This window comes from Hirundo rustica, chromosome 7, assembly GCF_015227805.2.
Source record: "Hirundo rustica isolate bHirRus1 chromosome 7, bHirRus1.pri.v3, whole genome shotgun sequence".
Classification (NCBI taxonomy): Eukaryota; Metazoa; Chordata; class Aves; order Passeriformes; family Hirundinidae; genus Hirundo; species Hirundo rustica.
In genome coordinates, this window is record NC_053456.1 from 36,308,876 (window position 1) to 36,330,872 (window position 21,997).

At 45.4% G+C, this 21,997-nt stretch overlaps 1 protein-coding gene across 9 annotated transcripts in view; it reads left to right on the top strand.

Moving 5' to 3' along the window:
* Positions 1-21,997, top strand: part of AGAP1 (ArfGAP with GTPase domain, ankyrin repeat and PH domain 1) — a 305,411-nt gene that overhangs the window by 224,152 nt on the left and 59,262 nt on the right. For all 9 annotated transcript variants that reach the window (XM_040068863.2, XM_040068857.2, XM_040068859.2 and 6 more), the window contains one exon: positions 341-502. In XM_040068863.2, the coding sequence (XP_039924797.1) occupies positions 341-502 (162 nt within the window). The remainder of the gene's footprint in view (positions 1-340; positions 503-21,997) is intronic.

Consider the following 21,997-nt stretch of genomic DNA (forward strand, 5'->3'; position numbering starts at 1 on the left):
AACCTCCAAGTGTTAAACAAATTAATTTGAGGCTAGGAAACATCTTTGGAGGAAGGAGCAGTTGGAAGCAATTGTTTTTGTCCATTCCAGCTGCTCCTAGAATTGATGCTGAGTCCTGTTAATGTCACAGGACTTGAATCAGCACTTCGGCCAAGCTGGGGTTTTTTGCACCTTTTTAAAAAAAATGATGGATATTGTCTGGAGGATCTCCTGAATGAGCTCAGGAGCGTATCTGCGAACAGCCGGGGGTTATAGCTTGGATTCCAGCAATCAACTCACTGAAATCTTGCAGCATTTTGATTTTTCTCCCCTTTTCTTTCCCCCCACCACCCAACTGCAGACACAGGCCTGGGAGATTCGGTGTGCTCCAGCCCCAGCATATCCAGCACCACCAGCCCCAAACTGGACCCCCCTCCTTCCCCCCACGCCAACAGAAAGAAGCACCGCCGGAAGAAAAGCACAAGCAACTTCAAAGCTGATGGCATCTCGGGCACGGCTGAAGGTAGGTTTCAACAAAAAACTCAAGCCTGGATTTTGAAAGTGCCATTCCAAAGAGTGTTGTTAGCTCAGCTACAGCCTTGGCTCTGAATGCACAAGGGAAAGGGAATTGTGAGAAATTAAAGACTGAGCTTGTAATGATGGAGCTGAACCATCTGAGGCATCACAGTGGTGAATTCGGCTGCCTGAAATGTGTTTAGACCCTTTTTTTTTTTTTTTAATAAATCAGAATCCCCAAGTTAATATGGAGCATCATTAGGTGTCGAGGTAAGGAAGAGGCACGCTTGGAAGGTTAACAAGGAGGAAAAATTCAGGTTCACTCCACAGCCCGCAGATCACGTCAGAACTTGCGTGGTTTTTTCAGTGTTATTAAATCTTGTGTTATCACATCTCCTTAGGCCCATCCTGAGCTCTAGAATGGCCAACACTTCTGATGCCTCTCATTGTTTGAATATTCAGCTGCTCGTGGAAAGCTTGTGTTATTTGAGGATAAAAGGGAAAAGGGGAGAGTTTAAATGTTTGGGTTCTTTTTTTTTATGAGCCAGAAAGCAAAAGCCAAAAAGAACTTCTTTTTCTCCCTTAGTTTAGCTTACTATTTCCACACTGCTGTAGCTGTTCAATGCCCTTCTGAAGGGGTAACAATGTGTACAGGAGCCAGATATGATATAAAACATGCTTGCAGCTTTAGAAAAGAAGAAAAGAAACATGCTAGGATTCAACCAAAAGAGCTCCAGAAAAAAAAAAAAGAGATGAACAAGGGTGGTTGGAGGGCTCAGAAACTGGGGAGTCAACACATAAGGAGAGATGAAAAAGGGAGACAATGGAATAACGTTGTGGGAAAAGGGGAGTGTTGAGTAAGAAAAAGATGTGGTTGTAAGCATGGGAGAGTGAAAAACAGCTAATTCAGTATCAAAGAATGTTGGAACAAGTTGTGAAAAAAGGATGACAATTGCAGACAGCTGAAGAGACATTAAAAATAGATGTGATAATAGTATACAACTGAGAAGGGGCATGTTAACTACTACTTAGTCATCCTTATTTTCCATTTATTTAATTTCTCAATTGCGCTTCTATCACATCCGGAATTTATTTCCCCAGCTATCTATACAAATCCTTTTTTAAAAAGCCATCAGCTTTTTTTTTTTTTTCGTAACAGCTCCTGTTGTGTTCTCTTTCCAGTCATTTAACTATCTTTGCTGTTAGTTTCTCCCTAGTTTATGGCCCGAAGCCAAATTTTAGTTCAACCTTTCATTTTTAATTTGTCTTTTCTTTTTTTTTTTTTTTCCCTTTTAAAGAAGCCATTTTACACCACTTATTTTCATACCTCAATGGCAAATTACAGAGGGGATTTTTCAGAGCGTTCACCATTGGCCCAGGAATATTTTGTTGAAGTCAATATGAATCAAGACCAGCTGGATACCGAGAGCCTTTGAAAAATCTCTTTCTGAGCAGTTAATAGGTGTATGTTTTCTTTCTCCAGGGGAGATTATTTTCACAAGGCGCTGGAGCTGGAGCCTGTGTGGTCCTGGGCTGCAGGCAGGGACCCAGAGGGAGCAGTGGGGGGTTTGCACTGAGGTCCCTTGTCCCTGATGTCCCTGTTCTGATTGCAGAGTCCATCCTTCATCCTCCTCTGTTTTCTCTTCCTCCTCTTCATCTTCCAGCATCACGCCGTGTTACCTGAAATCCTCTTGCAACAACTCGACAAAATTGTCCCCTCTCATAGAAATGGGATCAATGTGCTTCCAGAAGGGCGAGAAGCTGTTGGCAAGCAGCAACTCAGTAACACACAGGGAGCCTTAAAGGGAATCATTCAGGCTGGAAAAGCCCTCTGAGATCATCGAGTCCAACCATTCCCCCGGCACTAATCCTTGTGCCCAAGTGCCCCATTCACACATGTTTTAAATCCCTCCTGGGATGGGGACTCCAGCACTGCCCTGGGCAGCTGCACTACCCTTTCCTTGGAGAAATTTCCCTGGATGTCCAACCTGAGCCTCCCCTGGCCCAGCCTGAGGCCATTTCCTCTCCTCCTGTCCCTGTTCCCTGGGAGCAGAGCCCGTCCTGCCCCCCGGCTGTCCCCTCCTGTCAGGGAGCTGTGCAGAGCCACGAGGTCCCCCCTGAGCCTCCTTTTCTCCAGGCTGAGCCCTTTCCCAGCTCCCTCAGCCTCTCCTGGGGCTCCAGCTGCCTCCCAGCTCTGTTCCCTTCCCTGGACACGCTCCAACAGTGCCAACACCTCCTTTTACAGTGTTTATACCTCTGCATGAGCCCATCAGCTTCCTTTGACCGGCCTCTTCCCACCTGTCTTCTGAGCTGAGCTCTCTGTTCCATTTGGGACTTGCCAGTTGTGTCTCAAGAGGGCATCAGTGGTTGTTAAATTCTTTATTTTACAACATCTCTTTTCAAGCACAACCCCGCTGCTGAAAAGCAGCGGTTCGGCCACAGGAGCAGAATCAGGAGTTTCCACGCAGGGCTCTGGGCATCCCAGAGCTCTGGGCATCCTTCAGCAGACAGCTAATCTTGCTGGTCCTTGAATCCTTCCTGGGGCTGGGAGGGGATGGCTGACAGCGAGGACAGGCAGCCTCGTCTGTCAGCGGGAGCTGAAGGAGAAGGCAATGAGGCGTGCTCGAGCTCCCTGTCCTTTTAGGGGAAGGGCGTCTCACAGAGAGCGATAGTGGTTATAGATTCCCATTAAGGACGTCCTGGCAGGACTCAGAAAGGCCAGGGAGGCTCCTCTTCCCAAATCCTGGCAGCCTGGGCATTTTCTGGTGCTTGCCTTGGTGCAAGGCAGAATCACCGGATTGTGGAGGTTGGAAAAGGCCTCGAAGATCCTCGAGTCCAGCCAGGTTGAGGCTGTTCTGGGTATTTTCTCCAAGCAGTTGAACATCAGAGGAGTTTAGGTTGGATTTCAGGAAAGGTTCTTCCCCCAGAGGGTGCTGGCACTGCCCAAGGCTCCTCAGGGAAGGGGCACATTCCCAACCCTGCCAGAGCTCCAGGAGCCTTTGGACAGCGCTGCCAGGGATGCTCAGGGTGGGGTTGTTGAGGTGCCTGTGCAGGGCCAGGGGTTGGATCAGTGATTCCTGTGGGTCCTTTGAACTCTGGATATCCCATGATTCCATGATTTCCACGTCTGTCTTGCACTTCAAAGCAGTTTTCAGTTCCAGTGATTTCCTCGTTCTCCAGCGCTTGGCTACAGATCTGTCCAGTGACCTAAAAGGTTCCCTTGGGGATTTTTCTTCCAGCACCGTAACGTAGATTTGCACCCTCAGAGGATTGCTGCACTTTAGAAGACCGCAAATCCAAACTAGGCCATCAAAGAAGATGTTCTGGAGGATGCAAACACTTGGATCCAAGTGTTTGACATGCAGCAGGTGACTTGCTGCAAATGGGCTCCAGGAGCCTGTGGTGATAACTGTGGGAGAACCATGTCTTCCTTCCTTCTGAAAATCCTAGGCTCCACGTGCAGGAAAGGAGGAGGAGGAGGATCCTGCTGCAGTCACTTTTCTCAGGCAGGTACAATGGATCAGAGTTACTTGGTGTGGTTAATTCTAGATTTTGCGTAGCCTTCCTTTGGCTCCAGGCATGTTTCAAGTGTCAACTTTCAAACAGGAATTCTGGGTTCCTTCATTTTCGTCTACACCAAAGCTGAGGTGTTCAATGAGGTTTAAATCTGGTCTTCAGCAAACTCGAGCATTTTTACTGCACTTTGCAGGGCTTTTTTTCCCCTCCTTGAACGTGCCTGCTTTGATCATTGACCTCTGCCCAAGTATTCAGATATCACGATGATGGACACTGAGCTCAGGGTGGTTCACCAATTCCAAGGACTGATGCTCATCCCTTTTATGCCCTTCCATAAAGGTCATGCTGATTCTTCTCTCTCCACACTATCTGCACATTCACAGCCCTCTCTTTCTGGGATGGGTTCTTTCATCTCACTCGGTTTATCTTTCTGCAGCTTTTCTGAGACAATGCTCACAGCAACAAAAATGCTAAAGCACCTGCGCTGCACTTGGATGAAAATTAAAATTCAGTTCCTATTTCAGAAAATCAGATTCTTGCGATTTTTTTTTTTTTTTCCCAGCACAGTGAAACCCAGGGAGAAGTTTTTTAGTTCTCCGTGCAGAACTTATCAATGAAAAAAAAAAAAAAATCCCTGGCTGTTTTTGAGGGTAGCAGCAGGAATGCTTACATTAGGCAAGGTGCCAGCAACCAGCAGGTTTTTTCCCACCATGCTGCCTGAAGTTGCTCGGAGCAGGATTAGACAGAGCTCTGTTTCAAAGAGGAATGGCTGCTCAGAGCCTCATCTGTTTGGGTCCCCTTGTGCTGCTGCGCTTCCTGCAACAGCCGGGGGTAATAGGAAGGCTTTTCAGCTGGAAAACAAGCAGAAAAATTAAAAAGCTTTCTTGGAAATACTCTTCACAGAAAGATCTTTCCCAGTGTTTATTTTTCTTAACTCTTGTTAGTTTTAAAGATCTTCATGGTTGTGCCAGCTTGAGCGTGCCTCCCCTCCATCCGTCACTGGGATTTTAGGAAAGCCCCAGGCTGCCTTTCAGCATTGGGATCATCTCTGCTCTCCAAGTTTTTCCTGAACAGGAGATCTGAGCAGTGGGGCCAGCACTGCTGTCTGCTGTTGGGCCACATCCCAGAGGGATGGGTACATCCACTCCTTCCCTCGGGAGGACCAGAGGATCATGGAATGGGCTGGGTTGGAAAGGACCTTAAATCCGTTCCACCCCCTGGGGTGGGACATGGCCAGGGACACCTTCCGCTGGCCCAGGCTGCTCCGAGCCTTGTCCAACCTGGCCTTGGGCACTGCCAGGGATCCAGGGGCACCCTGTGCCATGGCCTCACCCTCCCAGGGAAGAGAATTCATCTCCAGTCTCAGCATCCTGGGGCAAACCCCCCCAGCTCCACGTCCCTGCGCGCAGGTGGAGCTGGGAGGCAGCGCCTGAGGAGCAGGAAATGTGATCAGCAACTTTAGGTAGACTTTCCAAACTCTCTGAAATCCACGTTCTTCTTCATCATTTGTTTCTAAAGAAGTTTTGAAGGACAAAGAAGGACCTTTTATGTTTCTTCTCAGAACTCTTTTCTTAACACAAAGGTATTTGTTCTCTGCCCCTTGTGCAGTAATTGCTTTTCCTGGTGCTTCGCTGCTATTTGCAGTCCAGACCCATCTCCAGGTTTACCTTTTCTGGCTTTTAGCTAAACTGTGAACCCCAGTTTACTGAGAAATCCTCTTTTTTGGGTTTTTTTTGTTTTTTTTGGTTTTTTTTTTAATTTTCCTGGGGTAAAATGATAAAGGTATTTAAAACCCCCTTGTTTTTTTAAAAACATGTTTTGTATCACTGAGTGTGGTAAATGAGCCCTAGTTAAGTGGGAAATTAGAATATATTAGTTTGTTTACTGTGGATGGAAGAACAAGGTTTAGTGAGACTTCTCATTTGTTCTTTTAGCAATAAGCAAAACCATCAGTGCTTTCAGCTGGTGTCTCCCTGTGTCCCTTCCAGCCACCCCACAACCAGAATGACAGGGTGAATTAGAGAAATGCAGTTCTCTGTATAACACCTGAAACTTTGCTTTTTTGAGAGAATAAATCAGAAGCAATACAGAGGGTCACTGAAATGCCTGGAAAACCTGTGGGCATTTCCCCTACAGCCTCCCACCCGAAGCTTTCCTGAGCATCCTGGTGATTTACCTGCTGGAATCACACCCTGAGGTGATTGAAACGTTCTTGGCAGCACATTGTGGTGTCCTCCACACAGTTTTAACATACGTGTCCTTGGGTGCAGAGTTTAGGAAGTGTGGTGGCCACACTGAACTAAAAAAAATCTATTTCTCTAAGCATGGGGGGGGGGAAAAAAAGTAATTTGGGATTTTTGGAAGTTTAGTGGAAACAACTCAAAGAGCAAACGTGGGAGAGCAGATTCTTCCTTTGACAGATGGACTTGACGTTGCTAATGCTAATACTTACTTACTCTACACTGAATTAAGCACTGTGATGAAGGAGGGTATTTTTACTTGCTGCTCTTAGATATATATTTAATTTTTTTTTTTTTATGGCTTTTTATGGTCTGGAAGAAGCCTTCTGACATTGTCAGAGGACAGCATGTTCACAAACCTTTCCGGCACAAAAAGCCACAGCGTCGTCACTGCCTTTTCTCTGAAATGTAATATCTTGACCTGCAGCTGCAGCAAGGGCAAAACCACTCACCTATTAAAGAGTCTGTAACCTTTGGAATCAAATCCATTGGATGTCGAGGTCCTTGGATGGATTGTGTTGCTTGAAGTGATGCCCAGAACTAAGCTGCCACCAAAACTTCTTCAAGGAAAGGCTGTTTGGAGTCCATCAGAGGATAATTAAGTGTGCAGCAAACAGGTGCTGCCCATGTAGGAACGCCACAGAAGTTACTCCTGGTGATCTTGCCATCCTGATTATTTTAGCTGGTCCCTATAAATCAGCTATCAATAATTACAGCCTGCTGTGCAATGCTATTGGGGTACAGCAACAGCACAAAGTCTGGGGATGAATCAGGAGGGGAAAACAGTAATTCCTTAATAATTTCCTCCTTGTCTCTTTTTTTTTTTTTTTTTTTCCCCAGTTATACTCTCCGTAAAATGATAAGAGGTGTCTTAAGCTTTTCCCCTCTAAAAATAAATACGCAGATATAAAATTTAAAATCCCAAATGCAGACCCAAATCACACAGAAGAGGGGTATGTTCCCATCCTGTGGTGCAGTATTTCTGTGCATCTTCTGATAAAGGGTTTCGTGACAGCAGGTTTTGCTTCTATTTCTGGTCCCTTTAAGTGCCTGAAGTTTTAGGAAGTAAATGTTCATAGTTTTAAAAAATAGTCAGGGCTCAAACAGAGAGGGATACAAAAGTGGCATTTTGACTGCAATGCTGAATGAAGAAAAGGAGAATTTATTTGGAACTGGAGGGGTTGGCAGGATAAGCAGATTACTAGGAAGGTTGGGGTGGGGGGGTTAAATAATTGTAATCCATTTAAGGTTACTGCTGAATTCTCTTTGTCTACAGTTTGGTGGCCATCGTGTCATTTGTGTGGTCTTCCTGTACATGAAACATTTCAGGAATTGCAGCAAATAACATTTTGCTGAATTTCATACTGGACACAAAAAAACCCACTTCCTAGGCCTGGAGTTTAATGAGTTTGCTTTCAGTGAGATTTTAGGAGTGTGTTTAGTTAAGTATTTGCATCCCTGACTCGTAGATCATCTCGGAAGAGTTGAAAGACTCCCCAGACCAACTATTCTCTGCCCTAGCTGCTTTTTAGGGAACCATTTCTTTAAATACCTCCCAAAACAAAGCAGGTCTTAGGGTTTAGTTGGCATTAAAAACGAACAAAATGCCTAGCTGTGTTTTTCCTGCCTGCAAGAAAACTTTAAAAAGAAAAACCAGCAGTGTGTGCCCATATCTATTGTCCGTAACGCCAGGTGCTCGTTTGAGCATCTGGGAGTTTATCGCCTCTCCCTGTCAAAACACTCCCGGGCTCTAATTCCACTCATCAGCTGTGACTTGATCCTCAGGAAGCTCAGTCCTGGCCGAGGGCTGTGCACCCGGGAAGCGGGAGGGCAGAAATTAATAAAACCAGCCCGAATCTTCAGAGCCCGGCTTTCAACCGAGGCAGAAAGGTCACTTGTTGGAATCCTCGAGCCTCGGCTGCCACAGCCTCCCTGACATGAAAGGGTTGCTGCTGAAAGACACTTAGGTTGATGCTGAGGAGTGAAAGACAAGGGAGGTGAAGCTCATCTATTGTTTTAACCCACTTCATTGCGGGCTAAACAAGTTGAAAGATTCCCGCTTCCCCTCAGAAGCCGGGGTCGGGAGAGGCGGCCGGGTCCGCCTCCCTGGTTGAAAGGAAAAGTGTGGCAGTGGTGGTCAGCAGGAGAAGGGGATTCTGGAGAGGATGAGGCCTGGGATGAATTGGTGGTGGTCGCACGCGCTGGCGCATCTGGAGAGCGAGAGAATGACAGCGCTTTGATTTATTTTCTGCGTTTCCCTAAAAATTAGCTCCCACTTTGAGCACGGTGGCAGCGGAAGGGCTCGCTGCGTATCCAGTGCCACGCTGGGCTTTGACCTGATTCTTTGGGGGAAGGAAGAAGTTTGGAGTGCTTTGGAACTGAATGAAAACAAGTGACCCCTTAGCATCTCACTGGCTTTGGATAATCAGTGCCCTCAGCAATGTGCTGTCAGCTTGGTTATGGAAACGGTGCCTGCTGTCCACAAGGTGATGTTTGCAAGGTAGCAAGGAGTGTTTATAGAATGTTAACCCTGCCAGGGAAGTTGGTAGTTGTATTCCTTAAAAAGAAGAATGTCTGTTCTGCAAGTGCCTTCCAGTTTTTCTGGAGTGTAGGGCAATTTCATTTCATTATGAACCTACATACCTAAATTAAAACATCATAAAATTAGGTGATTATGTATTATAAAGCTACAGCCAGTGAAAAGGCTAAAATCAGGTTGCTGTGCTCAGTGTAACTTTGTCCTCCTGTTCACCAGATAACTGACCTCTTGAGGCAAAGTGTAACAATTTCAATAAACAGGGTATTTTGGCGTAGAAGGAAGATTTCGTTTTTGAAGGATGCCTGTGCACTTGGACTCATCAGCTCGTTGGAACGGAGCTACCAGTGGGAAACAGCTTCCTTTAAAGAGTGGAAGTCCTAAATAATTCCCTTCAGAAGCCCTGATTTTGGAGGTTTGCCGTGGATAGCTCAATCCTGGAATTCAAGGGAGATTGTGTCAGGTGTGATCTACCCAAGGCTTATCAAAGATATCAGCTCCTGGCTGAAAAGAGCTCATAACCAAGAGGTACACGTGGAATAATAGTAGGTTGTCAATTCCTTTGTAGCTGCAACCCCCCACATTTTAGTCAGTTATGGATTTAGTAACAACTAGATCAAGAAATATTTGTGCTCCTTATCGTTTTGATTCTTTGTCAAAGTGTTTGTGACATCTTTTTAAAAAACATGTCCAAAACTGAGGAGAGTGGTGATAAATATGGGACAGTTTTACTAACTGCATGGCTGAATACGTGTATTTTGGCTGCAGACTGAAAGGGTAAGGTCAGATCAGATGTTGGGAAGGAATTGTCTCCTCTGAGGTTGGGGAGGCCCTGGCACAGGGTGCCCAGAGAAGCTGTGGCTCCTCCATCCCTGGAAGTGTTCCAGGCCAGGTTGGACACTGGGGCTTGGGGCAGCCTGGGACAGTGGGAGGTGTCCCTGTCCATGGTGGGGTTGGGACTGGATGGGCTGTGAGCTCCTTTCCAGGGACCATCGTGGGATTCTGTGGAAACTGAGTCTCTTCATGCAGTGATGATGTTGGAAAGGTGTGAGGAGCAGTCTCCCAGTGGAATGTGTTTGAAAAATCAAACAAATCCATGAGGGTGAGTTCCCATGGGGAACACCACGTGGAGAATGCTGTGGTGCAGGACTTAATCTGCTGTACATGGAGGGGCTGGAGATGATGGGAGGTGCCAGGCCTGGAGGAGGTGATGGAGATGCTGTAGGGGGGAGCTGCTGGAGATGAAAGCAAGGTGGACTTTCCCTTCCTACCACTGGAGCTTTCTCCAGTTAGAAACCACAGCGGGAGCCATTCCAGTTCCCATGCTTTGTGGTATTGATGTCATGCCTGCAGCAGCAATGCTGAGCTCTTTATTTCCAGCTCCTGGCCACTCAGTCATTTCAAACCCGTGTTGTTTTGTGAAGTTTTAAGCCTTAAATCAGCTGAAGTCCCCGCTGTAGATCCATGTGCCCTGTGTGAGGTTTCAGTGCCGAGCTTGCTGTTATGTTTATTTTATACCCTGTGCTTTAATCTGCTGTTTTCTGTCCCTCCACCTTTCTCTTTACAGACCAGTTACTTGTGATAGATGTTATGCATCATATGTGGTGTGTAACTCCAGGAAGCAGTGGGTAAAAAGGGAAACTCGAACAGGCCTCATCATTGACATTTTCCACCAGTTCTCCCCCCTGACTCTAAAAAAGAAAAAAAAAATTAATAAAGGTTTCTTTTGTGAGCGTGAGCTGGAGAAAATTGGCCATTTGTCTGTGAGGTAATAGGCTTTGGGATAATATGAAAATCTATCAAATGATTAAATTCAATGACATTAAATCACAATTCATGAAAGGAGAATACTGCACAGTTTAATTCTATTTAATTTTTGAGGGGGGAAAAGAAAAAGCCCTTAAAAAAAAAAAAAAATTTGTTTGAGTTTCTCTTAAGCTGATTTCTCTGTGCTCTTTCTTAAAAGTGCCTTTCTAGTTGCCACACAGTGATGTGATCATTATCTGTCACCTCGTCGCCTTGCTGCCTCAACACGCAGTAAAATACAAAAAAAAAAAAAAAAAAAAAGAGGGAGGGAGGGGGGGTAAAAAAAAAAAAAAAAAAAAGGAAGACCAGAGGAGCTTGTGAAGTATGACTTCCTATCCCAAGACTCATTGCCTGCGATTCGTAGCGCTTGACAGTAATGATCTTATTACAGTACTCTGGACCTTGAAGAGATTTCATGAGGAGAGCGGGAGGACGAGGCTCCGTGTAATCAAGTGGCGCTGAATATTCCACGCGGTTTTGATCACACACTGATTGGGCACAGTTTTAGCCCATCTTCCAGTCAATTATGCATGGCCCCTCGTGCTCCTGTGATAGTCAGAAACATTGATGGCTGTTGTCTGGGGGTGGGGGGGAGGCTGGCAGCCAGCCAGGGGTTTGAAGTGCAGTCATTCCGGGAGAAGTGCTTTTTAGTTGGAATTGATTACCTTTCTTTGGGTTTTTGCTTAATGGCAAAACTGTATTGGAGAGGGCTTCAGGTGAAAAATGGCCGTATTAGCCATTTAGAGTAGCTGAACTCCTAGTCAATTTTTCGCTTTCCCCTGTTTCCATCTAATTTATATTTAATGATGTACCGTTTGATAATATTTAAGATATTTCATTCCCAGTTGCTGCTGAGCGCACATGTTGAGCACATGTTAAATGACAGCAGATCGGCGTTCAGGTTTTAGGAATTAATCCAGTTTAACCTCCAGGCTGCCAGAACGTGTCTGTTTTGGCACCTGTGCCGGGAAACACCGGGATTGTCTGCGAGAGGTCCGAAGCCGACGTTCCCGAGCAGAGCCAGGGCTGTTTTTGTCCCGTAATGAGGATAAATCCGTGTGCTTTAAAAGAGGCAAAGGGTCGGTGGCCGCGTCCTTCATTTAGATTCTCGTGTCTCAGAGGCTGATTAGGCTGCTGTTTATTTCTCCCCTGTGAAAATGTCGCATCTTCCTTCATTCAGCCCCCTTCAAATGAAAATAAAATCATTAAAGCCGTGCCTGTCGAACTCCAGGCGCCAGAGAAGGAAATACTTAATTGTCAGTGATGCTTCTTGTTCAGTGCCACCACTCTGGTTCCTCACATTTGAATATCCTGCAATTCCTGATTTTTGGATGCATGTGTGGTTCAGAGAGATGGGAATAGGACTTTATAGCAAGCTGGAGTACAATGCTGTATCATCCATATATCAAATGAAGAGCTTACGTTCTTGCAGTCCTGCAGGCTCCCAGCCTTTCCTGAAGGTGTTCTGCCACTAAATGCCCCCCTCATGGTACTGCCCCTCTTCTACTGCTTCCCTTTTGTTTGGATTGTGGGCAGCTTTTTTCCCCCCAAACTAAGCTCAAATTGACCAGTCATAAAAAAGCAGCTTTTTTTTTTTTTTTTTTTTTTTTTTTTTTTTTTTTTTTGTCTTCTTTAAATCAGTTCTCACCTCCTGCATAGGGGCCAGACCAGAATTCACAGCAAAAAAAGTCATCTTGGTGGATTTTTGCTCTTCAAAACAGCTGTGGGGATTTGCTCCAATGAATTTGGGTTCAGCTATTGTCTGAAATTCCAGATCCTGGTTTGGGGGGGATTTGTGCCTATTTTTTAGTAACATTTTACAGCTTCCAGCCAGCCCAGAAGAGCTATGAGGACCCCTTTTTTCCCTTCCTTTGGAAGAGAAGCTCCTCTGGGCTGGTATTTGCTGAGCTGCGTGTGCTCATCCCTGTGCCAGGGTTTGACTCCAGGGTGTCTTGATGCATCCTTGGTGCCCAAGTCGTGAGAAACCTGAAGGGCAGCTCTAAACTTTCCATCTTGGTCTCCGTCACGGAGATAAATTCCTTGGAAAGATAAACTTTTCAAGGGGAGAAATTCTCCCTCACTGGGTTCTGTTGACTTCCTTGCAGCGTGGGCTCTGCTGTTTGAGCCTGCTGCCCGTGGGAATACGTGATTTTCTCAAGGGATTGCTCTCCTGGGAAGAGGCAGTCATGGAACAGATCCCGTGGTGACACCCCCCTTTAACAGGGACATGGCCAGCTCCGTGAGGCTCCGTGAATCACAGCAGATCTCCTGCTGGAGCGGGACTCCGGGATGTGGGGAACGCCTGTGGGCTTTTTACAAGGATGTTCTTCAGCTTTGGGCTGTCACCCTGCAGTGTGCAGGGCTCATCCCATCCCGTGGCACGGATTGCCGTGACTTTGGCTCCTTCCCTGCTGCTCCAGATCCTCTCCTTGAGCCGGGGAGGGTGAGCAGCTCTCTGCTGATGGATGACAGAGCCAGGCTGCAGTGTTTCTGCCTCTGCTTCATTCGACGGGGAATTGGCAGCTCCAGGACTGTTTCGGCTCCCTCTTCTTTCTGCTTCCCTCTTTGGGAAGCCTTTGAAGGCCCCGCCTTTGGGACTTCAGTGTGCTGTGAAGCTTTTCGAGGGGAAAACATTTTCCAAAAAAGGATATTTGACGTTTAAATCCTCATTTGAAAATCGTTAGTGACACTGGCTGGTTTGTGACATGGGTTTTCAGCCGAGGTGAAGCTTTGTAGTGGCGAACAAAACCAAAGGGATCCAGCCCGTTTCCAGACAACTTGAATGCTTGAACCAACATATTTATACAAAAAAAAGGCAGTTCATGGCTTACTTAACCTTAAAATTGGAAGCAATGTTATTACTTTGGGCTCAGCATCAGCATTGTCACACACATAATCACTTTTTGGTTGGCTGGCCACCATTCAGTGCATGGCTTTGAATGGGCAGTCAGAAATAACTGCTTGCATTTTTCTTGGAAATAAACACCATTTTATGGTGAGATCTGGTGTTTGTCACGCAGGAATCACCCAGCAATCTGAGCCTGGAAAGGTGGATGTAGGAAAGGAAGTCTGGCAGTACTTACCCAGTGACTAATGTACATTTTCATCCTAAAACCAAGCTCTCATCCATGGTAATAGTTCCCATTTGGAGATCTCTTAAATATCGCTGAGGATTCCTGAAAAATTATTTTCAGAAAGACCCCACTTGCCAGGCAGCATACCTGAGTTTCACAGAATACTTAAGAGGCCTCAGTGTTTAATTAAATTAGAACAAACCTAATTGTAATAAATCATAGATTAACATGTGCTTAATGTTTTTAATAATAAGGTAAGATGTAAGTTAATGCTCGCCAGATTACCTAAAGACTCTGGTGTGAGGATCCATAGTGATTATAAGGAGAATGTGAGAATTGATTAATTTTTAGTGATTTGTCAGCTGGAATCATTATTTCTCAGTCTCCCTGTGTACAGTTAGACACCGGTTTGTCCAGGCAAACTCGTTAATAATTAGGTCACCTCTGCTAAGCTTTGGCTCCCAGGTGTGAAGTGAGAAGCTGAGGTTTGTCATGGAGGAATGGGATATACTGGGATGATGGGGAGGTTTCCCTCTGTGGAGGAGGAGACCTGGGCTTCAATTTATGGTATGATCTTAGAATTTTATTTTATTTTATTTTATGCTGGTCTACGTAGAATCCCAGAGTCACAGAACATCAGGATCTGCCGCTACAAAATTCCATATACGCAATATTTGAAGTGCAGCACTGTCATTTATTACTAACTAAGGAGTACAGGATATGCCCAGAGCTGTTATGACATGAAAAAGTAACTGTGGAGGAGGTTAGAAGTAGGTCTTTGCTTTTCTCTTGAACATATTGATGATTACCTGCTGCCTTTAGTAATAAAAATATCAATAAAAATATCATCATTCTTTCTTTAAGTTGTGGATATTATTGAAAAGCTATTCCCAGGATAGCAGCTGACAACACTTTGGAAATACTTGCAAATAATCCATTAATAATGAACTCCTGAATCATGAATAATCTATCCATAATGAACTTTGCTGCTTCCCCACATAGCTTGCTTTTTTTTTCCCCCCCAGGAATACTTCTTTCGATCTTTTTATCTCCTCCACAGGCTCTGAGTGGAGGAGATGCTCCTTTTACATATCATCAGGCCCCATAATTTGTCATAATGCTACTCAACAGCTCGTCTAAAAAACGTGAGGGGACGCTGTGAGGGTTGTTAGGCACAGAGTTTAACCTGCAACACTCGAGGAAAAAGAAAAGAAGAAAAGATTGACATAAACTGTCCCCCAGAGCCAGAATAAAATCCAGAATGGCTTTTGAGCAGCAAAGGAGCCAGCACGTTGAATCTCTTTGAGTCTCTGCTTGTCAGAATTGTGCTGGGCTTTGGTCCTGCTTGGAGGAGGATGTTGAATATACAAGGAACATTAAGAGGATTCTTGTTCATTCCAGTTATCCTTCCAGAGAGAAGCAGATCATGGACACCCTGTGAAATACAAAGGGGTTTTGTCATTTCAAGGCAATTCCACACTCATACCTGTAGGAATTGTCACCTCCTAGCTCTTAGCCCCTACTGGGTGCTCATTTTTTTGTGGTTCTGTCCTAACACATCAACTCCAGTTTGATGGACTCCACAGTTTGATGGACAAATTCACAGTGAATATTTTTTTTTAATCATCTCTTTTTTGTTTTCCTGCTAAAAAGCTTTGTGGGAGGAGGTGATGGAGATTTTAATCTGCAGCTGACAGGTACTGCCAGACACCTCTGTGATGATAATTGTAGTCAGAAGCCCAGCCACTTCTGCGAGGAGGTAGGAGGGATGGCTGGAACGGGAGCTGTGGGAATGCTGAGAGATGAAGTAGAAGAAATTCCCTCCAAGTGCCTGTTTCTGTCCCCACTGTACATCTCTGGGGACAGGTTTCGTGATTTCCCTCCATTTTTTTGGGTGAATCTGCTTCCCTGTGCTACAGCAATCCATGAGCTGAGGTTCTCCTCTTTAACACTGACAGTAACTTCAGAGCATAAACTGATTACTCAGGATTTTTCAGCTTATTCCCATTGCAAGCAGGAAAAGCTGACTGTATTTGGTGTTTTGAAGGGGTTTGTATCCTCTCAGTGACATTACAGCTCACCTGGGGACAAAGTTCTGTCACACTGCAGGATCCCAGGAGGGCAGTGTCTAGCCAGTAGCTCTGCTTTTCTCATGAGCTTTTGATTGCACCTGGTTTCACCTGGTTTTTCATGCTCAGTTTCTTTACCAAACAAAACTTGGTGTTCTTGCCCACCAAGCAAGTCCAGATGTGCCCACTAAAGGGAATAATCTGTATCAGTCTTTATTGCATTTGATTGCACGGTGTTTTGGCAGTAGTTTTGGATTAGTGTGTTGGGTGGGGGGGGTTGTGCCATTTCTGTACCTGCAAGGTAGCTCCACGTGGAAAGGTGATAGAATTTTGAAGGGATCTCATAGAGTGGGAATGTTGCAGAGAACTGGAAAAATCAGAGGAGGATATTATGCTTGTAGTTGAAAAGAGGGAAGGGATCCTGAGGAATCGGTGTAGTATTGAACCTCGTACTGATCCGCTGTGAAAGCCTGGAGGGCTGATGTGTGATATGGTTAGAAAGTCATTTCCACTGGCAAAGGAACAGGCTTGTCCAAGGCTCTCACAGGAGATTGTCAGGGGATAAAAAGCTGAGCAATTTTGAATGCCACATTATCACAAGTATCTTTCAAGAGCAAATACATCACATTAGACCTGAGATCACAGGAAGCAGTTGTGAATGGGGATTTTCTCCTTGCTTCCCATGCTATCAGTCATCTTCATACTCCATCTGCATTTCTCCTGCTACTGAGAGTGCAGCTTGTTGGATTTTTACCGCTCCAGAGATCTTTTAGGCCTTCTGAAGAAAGTTCTTGCTGCTTCCACTTTATCAAGTCCTCTTATCCCCCTTTCCTCTGAAGGTTCTCCTGTGTGCAAACTGAGCTCTTGTCTTTCTGTGGCCAGCCCAGAGATTCATCTGCTGAGGCTTTGTGTTCTCTGTCCAGGTTAAATCAGATATTGGGAAGAAATCCTTCCATGTGAGGTTGGGGAGCCCCTGGCTAAGGGGTGCCCAAAGGAGCTGTGGCTGCTCCTGGATCCCTGGAAGTGTCCCAGACCAGCTTGGACATCGGGGCTTGGAGCAAGCTGGGACAGTGGAAGGGGGTGGCATCATTTTTATAGATGTGGAAATGATTTTTTTGAATGAGAAAAATGAGAGATTTTGGGTGCGAAGACTTTTTTTTGTGTGGAACCTCAGCACTCTGAGGGGCTTGCTGCTTTTGAAGGACTGGCTTCATAAAACAGGTTTGACTTCTACAGGGAGCAGGATGCTGCTGATACAACCAAAGAGATAAAGCTGCTGTTGATGTGCTGCTTGTAAATTTAAGACTCCATTCATTTCTCAAGGGGGGGAAATCCTGGCCTATTCTGCCTCAAAAGCAGCCCCAGCCCTCTCTCCCAGCTGAGGGCAGGATGGGATTTACAGAGCACAGTGATGTCACACTGCAGCATAACAGCCTTGACAGCTGTGGGTGATGCTGCAGTTCGGCTTTGGCCATCAGGAAGAATCCATAAAGGATCTGGAGCCTTCTGAAATCATTAATGCCTCGGTGGTATTGATGATTTCATCTCTGCGCTGGAGGAGCGGGGCCGATCTCCCGCGCTGCGCCTTCTTGCGTTTATCAGGGTACTCCTCTTCCCAGCCATGCTGTCCCTGCCCCCCACCACCCCCAAAAAATAAAACAAAATGCACTGTGTGAATTGATTTGGGGCTCAGCCTTGACCCAGTGCCAGCATTCAGCCCCTCACCGCCGTGGTTAGCGGGCCCTGATTATTTGGATGCTCCGGCAGGAGCTGCCACATCCGAGTTGGAGGTGTGTGGAGATTAACTGGTGCCTGTCCAACCATTTGTCACACAAATAAGAGTGCCAGTGTAGTGAAATACTATAAATCATTTCTTTCCAGGATTGAAACCTTTTATCAGTTGTGTCACTTCCATTATTCAATGAGCGATTAGTAACAGGCGTTGTGGTTGAGCCAGTTAGAAGTTAACAACTCGGAGCTGTGGCTTCTAAGGGAGCCTGTGGCACCAGCAGCTGATGGAAATTCAAGGGTTAATATTCATCCTTGCAGGCCACTGCACGTGTTACTCAGGGTTTTGCTGTTAAGGTGAAAGGCAGCACGACTTTGGTGCGAGTCTCTTAATTCATGGCTCGGTCCCTCAGCCGTGTGCTGTTCGCGTGGGCCCTGCCTGACGCGTTCAAAATGTGCAGGTGGCAAATCCCATCCTCCTTTTCCTGACTTCATTCCAGAGCTAACCACAGCAGCTCCCCAGGGCTTTCCAGCAAGCACAGCCTTTGAAAAAAAAAGTCATATTACAACAGTCAAATTAAAAGGGATGACAACCCTGGTTTAAGAGCAGCCACAGCCCTGAGCTGGATGGATTTGTGCAAAGATCTGGGCGGATTCTGGGTAATAGCAAATCACAAACATCTTCAGCTTGGTGATTTCTGCATTTTTCACTAGTATTGTGCAAGTTGACATCACATCTGAGGGGTCCCACCCAAGACAGCCATAGGTGGTCGCAGCTTCCTGTGGGTGAAGCCCTTGGAGATGCAATCTGCGGAGAGGAGACAAAATGTTGTCTCTGCCCTTGGAAAAAAAATTTCTGTTGCCACTGGGTGTCTTAGTACTTAATTTCTCCCTAGGAAGAGGACTGGGTTAAGACTCCTTCCCCACAGAGACTGAGACCTGTGCAGTAAGCATTGCTTGAGCAGTGCATTTGGGAAGATAAATCGGGAAGTTTGTAAACTCCTTGTGAAAATTTTGTGCTGCTTTGTCCCATTGCTGGCCTTTAGGTGGCTGTTTAATTGTGCAGGCTCTGAAGAGTTCTAAAATGCAGTGTAATAGATTTATCCTAAAATGTTTTTGATTTGGAAGGGAGTTTAAAGCCCGTCCTGTTCCACCCCTGCCATGGGCAGGGACACCTTCCACTGTCCCAGGTAGCTCCAAGCTCCAAAGTCCCTCCTGGCCTTGGACACTTGCAGGGATCCAGGGGCAGCCACAGCTTCTCTGGGCACCCTGTGCCAGGGCATCACCAACCCTCACAGGGAAGGATTTCTTCCCAATATCCCAATTTCCCTCTGGCAGTCTGAAGCCATTCCCCTTGTCCTGTCCTGTTTCCTGCCAGCACAGCTGAGTTTGTGGGTGCTGTGGGTAGGAAAACTTGTAGCACACTCAGAGTTCAGTGAACCCTCCATGCTCACGTTGTCCTCCTTGTCCTGAAGGACCCAACATCTGCAGGTCTGTGTTTTTCACAGGGTGATGTAGAAGCTCGGGCAAAAAGGGAGATGGCCATAAAGGTCTTTTCCAGCCTGAATGATTCTGTGGTGAGCTCCCTGTCTTAGCATGATCGTTCAGGTTTATGGAAAAATGATCATCACAGGTGGCTGAGTACTTTGTAAGGAAAGGCCTTGACACAATAAATCTCTCCAACCCGGATTTTTCCAGGGAGGAATCCCTACTCTCAGAGGAGAAGTTGCAGCACAAGCAGAGCGACACGCTGAACTATTCAGGCCTGTCTCTGGCACGTTGGCTCCTGCTTATTTTCACAAGGGATGAAAATTCTCAGAGAATTCACGTTTATGTTGTTGTGTGCCTCAGGTTTTATCTTCCTGGTGTGAACTTAACCTTTTGCAGGAGGGTGGATGATATGGATTAAAGGTGAGCAAAATGGGAGATGGTAGCAGTAATTCTGATTTCTATTCAGCAGTTTACATTTCAGAGTAAGTCAAAGCTGGAATATCAAAGTGACACTGATGCCTAACGTGGGCATTGGGAAAATCAAATTCTTCATCCTTTTGTATCTACAAAAAGTCTCCAGGAAATGAGAGCTGGAAGAATTTCATAAATATTGCTGCTTCCTGGGTCCCAGCTCAGTCTTGACTTGCTTCCTTGCCAGAAGTTCCCTGCATTCTTCCCCCAAATTCTGCTTCCCCACATGGTGCTTTTTTCCTGATCTCCTTCCAAATGCATTGAGAGGGGTTCAGTGAAGGTGCATTTTATGTCATGCAAGAATTGTTCTTGCAGGGAGGTTGGACTGGATGACCCTTCCAACCCGGGCTATTCCATGACAATGGCAGCTTTGCCAGGGAGGCTCTCAGAGCCCGGGCGGTTTTGATGTCCCATCAAGCAGGGTTTGTTGTCACAGGTGCCACTCCCGCCAGGTGTTGTGTCCCTGTGTGTCCCCTTTGATCCTGGAGTCACCTGTGGCTGCAAGGCGCGGAGCTGGGAGGGGCGGCTCTGGTTTCCAGTGCCACCCCAGCTGCTGGTGTCACCTGAGCTCCGGTGGCAAGCATGAGTCTGACCCCAGGATCAAGACAATTGGGTAGAAATGTGGATATCTGTGAAATTCCAGAGGGTCTGATGTCTTGGATCGGATGGAGCAGGCTGCCCAGGGAAGTGGTGGAGTCACCATCCCCGGAATTGTTCAAAAAAGGAGTATTTGTGGCACTTTGCTGTTGGGCTTTGTGGCATTTGGTCGAACGTTGGACTCAATAATCTTGGAGGTCTTTTCCAACCTTTGTGATTCTGTGAAATCTGATTGTGTAGCCAAAAAAAAAAAAAAAAAAAAATCAGTTCAACAGAAAAAGTATAATAGAAATTCATATTTAGGGTTGAGGCTCAGATGTACTGGCGCACACTGCTCTGTTATAAATCAAAAATACGCCAAGGTGCTCCGTACACTCCTGGATAGCTCTGGTAATTAATGCCTGATGATTACATGTTACTCCAGTCATATTTCCAGTTGTAAAGGCGTGAGAAAAGCACTGGAATAGAGTCAGAAGCTCTGCTTGCTCACTGCTTCGCTCACCTGGAGTAAATCAATAAAGATTTCTTTCAATAAAAATATTGAAATGCATTTAAGACAAAATTCTAATAAGCACCTTAGGGGCGGGGGGGGGTAATTTTACATTTGAATTACTAGAGTGGGGCAGCTGAGGTTCACAGAAAACTGTCATATCGCATTAGAAGTGGGAAAAAATCAATGGCGATCTTGAAAAATCCCATTTTGTCAGGGAAACGTTTTCATTTCCTCTGCAGGAAAACCTCTTATGGTTGTTTGGAGGGGTTTTTTCAGTCCAGATGTGTACAAAAAAAGCGGTGGCAGGGTGACAAACCGATTCCCTTAATTCCATAATAGCTCAGCTGGCCTGGTGAAGTCAGCCAGAACTGGAGGGGCTAACCTTAGGAACGGGTGGCTGCAATGCTCCCAGCCAAGGGTTTGTTGTGCAGAGCTGGAGCTGGGGGTCTGCTGATCACAGCCAAGCCATTCCAGTTAGATAGCAGGAGTCAGAGTCATTAAATAATTATACCTTTGATTAGCTGCTTTAACTGTTCATTGCCTTTGAAATATGATAGTATAATTTAAAGCTTTTATTAAAAGACAATTTTTCTAGGTGGTTGAAAAGGACTTTTTGTGTGTGTGTAGAAAAGAGCCATAATTTTCTGCTTCAGATAATGAAAAACTGAGAAAAATGTTTCCAATTACCATTTCCTTTTTGTCGATTGGAATCTTGTATGTTTATAGTGTATTGGAAAGGCACTGAAATCCTTTAGTGCGTCCTTTACCTACTGCAGAAGTTTGGATGGAGAAATACAGCGAGGAGGGGGAAAAAAATAACTAGAAACATTTTTTAGGAATGTTTAATTAGAGTAACTTTTTTCCCCTGTCACCAGCAGAAGTATGAATGTGTTTTCATTTTTTTCCCCCTTCATTTGAAATGTTCAAAGCTGAAGAGAAGCCAAACGTAATTAACTATTAATATGATTTGAAGTATTACTTTTAGAGTGTTTTGTGGGTTTAAAAGAGAGCATGGGAAAGGATTTCAGTTGCAGAGGAAAAGAAAGAGTTGGGGTTTTTTTATACCAGACATACAGTTTTAGTTGTGTTTGGGGAAATTTCTGTAACTCGGCACTTTTCTTGATTTACTTTAATTTTACATCAGCTTGGTTTTTCTGAGTGTACTGGAGTCCAAAAAGGGCATATTAGGGGCTGTTGCCATATGAAATATCTCCTGTCTCCCCATTTTTTTTTGTCTTTTGGGACATAATGTCCTAAATAATCCCTCCTGCTCCAAACAGAAATGTTGGGAAACTTCAGAGTCACATTCAGGTGTTTAAAGATGGTTCATTGTGGAAATCTGGTTTAATAAACAGAAAAATAGTGAACCCCCGTGACAGGGGTTGGAACCAGGTGATCTTTAAGGTCCTCTCCAGCCCAAACCATTTTCTGAGTCTGTGTTTTGTATAAAATCCATGCACTTTGTGGCATTCTTTTATTTT